Source organism: Trypanosoma theileri (assembly GCF_002087225.1).
Source record: "Trypanosoma theileri isolate Edinburgh chromosome Unknown TM35_Tth_28_V1, whole genome shotgun sequence".
Lineage (NCBI taxonomy): Eukaryota > Euglenozoa > Kinetoplastea > Trypanosomatida > Trypanosomatidae > Trypanosoma > Trypanosoma theileri.
This window is the reverse complement of record NW_021639870.1, coordinates 217,794-221,625: the sequence shown is the minus strand read 5'-3', so window position 1 is coordinate 221,625 and position 3,832 is coordinate 217,794. Positions and strand designations below refer to the sequence as shown.

Below are 3,832 nucleotides of genomic sequence, written 5' to 3'. Positions count from 1 at the left end.
AAAAAAAAAAAAATGAAGCAGTATACCACCTCGCCGTGGTGTCTATGTATGTGAATATAGTCTGTCAAGAAACTCAAATGTCATCAATATATTTACTGTTTACTTCTATCCTTCTCTCCAAAGGAACAATACAAGAAAGAAAGAAAGAAAGAGATAGAAAAGAAAGAAAAGGGTTAATACTACACACTTATTCCTCCTTTATTAAACATCTCATATAAGAAGACTCCATATATTTGGCATATAATACTGCAATACCTCTACATTTCTTCCACGCTTCCCATAGGTATTGTTATTATCTGCAAAAGACTGCTGCTGATGCTGCAGCCGCAAAAACAACTCTCGCAAATCATCTCCATAAGAGTACTTTTCTTTATATTGTTGATTTTCTTTATTTCCCTGCGGTTCTTGAGGTAAATGACTGGCGAGCATTGTGTTTATCCATCGACCGAGTGTAAGTTTTGCTTGCTCCGCCTGATTATCACTGTCATTATTATTATTATTAGACTGTAATGTAGAGAGAGATTGAAATAGTTGCCATTGATACTGTAGTGAGAGTTGATAGTACACTTCTGCCGCATGTATTTCTTCTGCTGATAATATTCGTTTTCTCTTCAGACTTGTTACGGCAGTTGCCGCTGATGTTTCTTCAGAGTGCAGCATATATGCGTCTATGTGTGTGTAAGTGTAAGTGTAAATGTGTTTGTTTTCTTTCTTATATCGTCTGTGGCATACATACATACGTACATACATACACCAAAAAAAATAAATAAAAAAAAAAAAAACACAATAGTGAGAATGAAACAAAAAATAATTAGAAGTATACACAGAGATATATGTATACATATATACGGAAGAAGAAAAAAGACAAACAAGAACCACTAGTCCAACTCTCTCATTTAACCCATACATACAAGTATATATATATATACCATTTCCTCCTTCTATGGTGGAAGCATCACTGTCACAGAGACAGAAGCCTTATTGTATACACCTTCACTCGGTAAATCTAACGAAACAGAAGAAAAGGCCGCAGCCCATCCAACAACATCAGAACCTCCTTTATCTTCAGGTAAAGTAAAGAACTTACGTGGTGCCAGCAGCAAGGCTGTTGTGGTATCCGATGTAGTTGGTATTGATGATATGGTTGACATTGTTGTTCTTCTTGTATCTCCTGAAGTTCGTGTAGATGTGGAAAACATACCAAAGCTGTTGTTATGCTTGTTGTCCTCATTGTCATTGTTGTTGTGATTGTGATTACTTCCTGGCAGTGGACAAACACCAATACGTACTCGCAATGGATGCATAGATCGAAGATCATGAAAGAATCCCTCTTCTCCATGCAAAAGAGCACTACTGTGCCGTTCCTTCATTCCCAGACTGCTGCCACTGCGGCGACTATCACCCGTCGTTGTGCGCCGCGTATTCCACGCCTGCATTTCTTCCTCTTCTTCTTCTTCAGAGTGTGGATTATTATTATTATTATCATCATGATGATGACTCCCACTACTACTCCTACTACTACTATTATTATTATTATTATTATTATTACTATTATTACTATCATTCTCAGTCGAATCATGGCTGCGACTACGTTTTTGGGCAAAACGAGGGGTGTGCTTTAATTCCTGAGCCCCCACTGCTGTTCTTGACAGTCGTGGTGGCGGAGTGATGGAGGAACGGCCTTGAGAGCTGCGCTGCGGTCGCTGGGGTGTTGATGCCGGTGTGCGATGAAGCCAGTTATCCTCTTCTTCTTCTTCTCTTTCCATTTCTTCTCTTCTTCCTCTTCCTTTTGTTGTTGTCGTAGTTGTGGTGGGTTCGTTAACAGCATCAGTGGCAGTTGTGGCTTTTTCACTACGGCGTTTCTGTTTACCACCCGGTTTTCGCTTGGGCCCCATTATATATTATAACCCAGTCACACAGAGAGAGAGAGAAAAATATAGATAGATAGAGGGTATGACTATCAGTTACTGTTGTTTCCTTGTCCTTTAATCTTCTTCTCTTCTAATAGTTATATATATAGGGAAAGAGATAAAGAGAAAGGAATGTAAAAGAGATTAGAGGATCAAAAGAAAAACAAAACAAAACAAAACAAAAAAACGGAGTAGCCTATCTGAGGATTTACTCACCAATTATCCATGATATTGGAGATAGACACTAAAAATAATAATAATACTAATGATAGTTATTATCATTATTATAGAATCTACCAAGATACAATGAAACCGAGAAAAACATTTGAAGTGGGGTAAAACGCCAAAGAAAAAATAATGTATTTTCAACACGAGAAGTAAGGGGAAAAAAAGAAAAACCCACATCACCTTGTTTTTTTTTTTTTTTTTTTTAAATGATAATAATATTATTATTATTTCTGTTGTGGGTGGGAAAAGGGATTTAAATTAATTTTAATACACAGAGNTTTTTTTTTTTTTTTTTTTTTGTTAAATGATAAGCTGTAACTTCAGTGAAACTCATTCTTCTCTGTCATACCTACAATAAAAGCATGTATTTATCTATGAATATATTTATATGCAACTTCATGTTCGTGGTAGATAAGGAAAGATAGTCCCATCAATAAAAGAAAAAAAGGATGTTCACCTGTACATCTCCCCTTTTACGCTTATTAAACCCCTCTTTTTTTTTTTTTTTTTAATCTATCCATTTTACTTTCTTTTTTTTTCCCCCCTTTATTTTTATTATTTTTCTTCTTCTCTCCAATCACTTTTCCTTTTCTTTCTTACTTCTTTGCAGAGGAATTATGTGCAAACTGTCTCATTGTTGCCATGAATGCCGTTACGTGCCGTTGGATCTCTTGCATTTTGACTGCATCCTCTGGTGTTGGGGGCTGACCGCTTTGCATACGTTGTTGAATCCGCACCATATCCTCCCGCAGCTGTGGGGAAAGGGATTGAATAGCCATTTGTATTTCAAACATCTCCTGAGGATTAGGCATCCCATGGGAATGTCCATGTTGACAATTTGGCCCGTGTTGATGGGAATGACCATGTGCAGATGGATCCTGTTGTTGTTGTTGTTGTTGGCCTGGTGCTATTGGTTTGACGAGGGAAGACAACTCTGGGGTATTCGCACAGAGGGCAATCATTCTGGATTCCTGCAGCATGCACATATTCCTAATCAATGTCTCTGTTTCCTTATCGGGATAGTTTAATACACCCCGCTGCAACTCCTTTAATATCACCTCTCCATCCAGTGTCCCCTCACTGTTCTTATTATTATTATTATTATTAATATCATTATTATTATTATTATTATTATTATTATTATTATTATTATTAGGATCATGCGCAGGAATCTGCATCTTTTTGTATTGATCGGCGAGAAATTCCCGCTGCATAGATTCCACCACGGCGATAAGTTCCAAATCATCTGTGGGCAGCGGCCCGCGAAGAACGACCTCCCGCAGTCGTTCAAAAAAAGAAGTTGTCTGCATTTCTGCCGTCATGGCCCGCACGAGTGTGTGGACGTCCTCCCGCGATAATAAACGCTGTGGATTTGCCTCCGTCATTTTTTTTTTTTATTTTTGTTTGTAAGAATAACGTCCACAGTGAATAGATAATTAGATAGATAATTACAAATGATAAACACACAAGGGAAAATGGAACACACTCTAGTTATCAACGGAGATGTGGGAATGTCAATAACAAGATAGAAAGAAGAGAAAGAAAAAAAAAAGACTTCTACGTTTTCTTTCTTCTTTCTTTTTTTTTTTTTTTCTTCTTTTCGTGTTACGGTTGGTGCTGTTTGCCTCGTCACGTTGGGTTTACGCCTACACACGTGATTGGTTCACTATATATATATATATATATATATATAT

At 37.2% G+C, this 3,832-nt stretch overlaps 3 protein-coding genes across 3 annotated transcripts; all 3 read right to left on the bottom strand.

The window, feature by feature from the left end:
- Positions 1 to 210: 210 nt before the first annotated feature.
- TM35_000281730 (uncharacterized protein) lies at positions 211 to 660 on the bottom strand (the record flags this gene model as incomplete). The annotated part of the gene is made up of 1 exon (XM_029028204.1): positions 211 to 660. The coding sequence occupies one exon, from the start codon at positions 658 to 660 to the stop codon at positions 211 to 213; it is 450 nt and encodes a 149-aa protein (XP_028880523.1).
- A 281-nt stretch (positions 661 to 941) lies between these two features.
- TM35_000281720 (uncharacterized protein) lies at positions 942 to 1,895 on the bottom strand (the record flags this gene model as incomplete). Its single annotated transcript, XM_029028203.1, has 1 exon — positions 942 to 1,895. The coding sequence occupies one exon, from the start codon at positions 1,893 to 1,895 to the stop codon at positions 942 to 944; it is 954 nt and encodes a 317-aa protein (XP_028880522.1).
- An 839-nt stretch (positions 1,896 to 2,734) lies between these two features.
- TM35_000281710 (uncharacterized protein) lies at positions 2,735 to 3,523 on the bottom strand (the record flags this gene model as incomplete). Its single annotated transcript, XM_029028202.1, has 1 exon — positions 2,735 to 3,523. The coding sequence occupies one exon, from the start codon at positions 3,521 to 3,523 to the stop codon at positions 2,735 to 2,737; it is 789 nt and encodes a 262-aa protein (XP_028880521.1).
- Between the last annotated feature and the right edge of the window lie 309 nt (positions 3,524 to 3,832).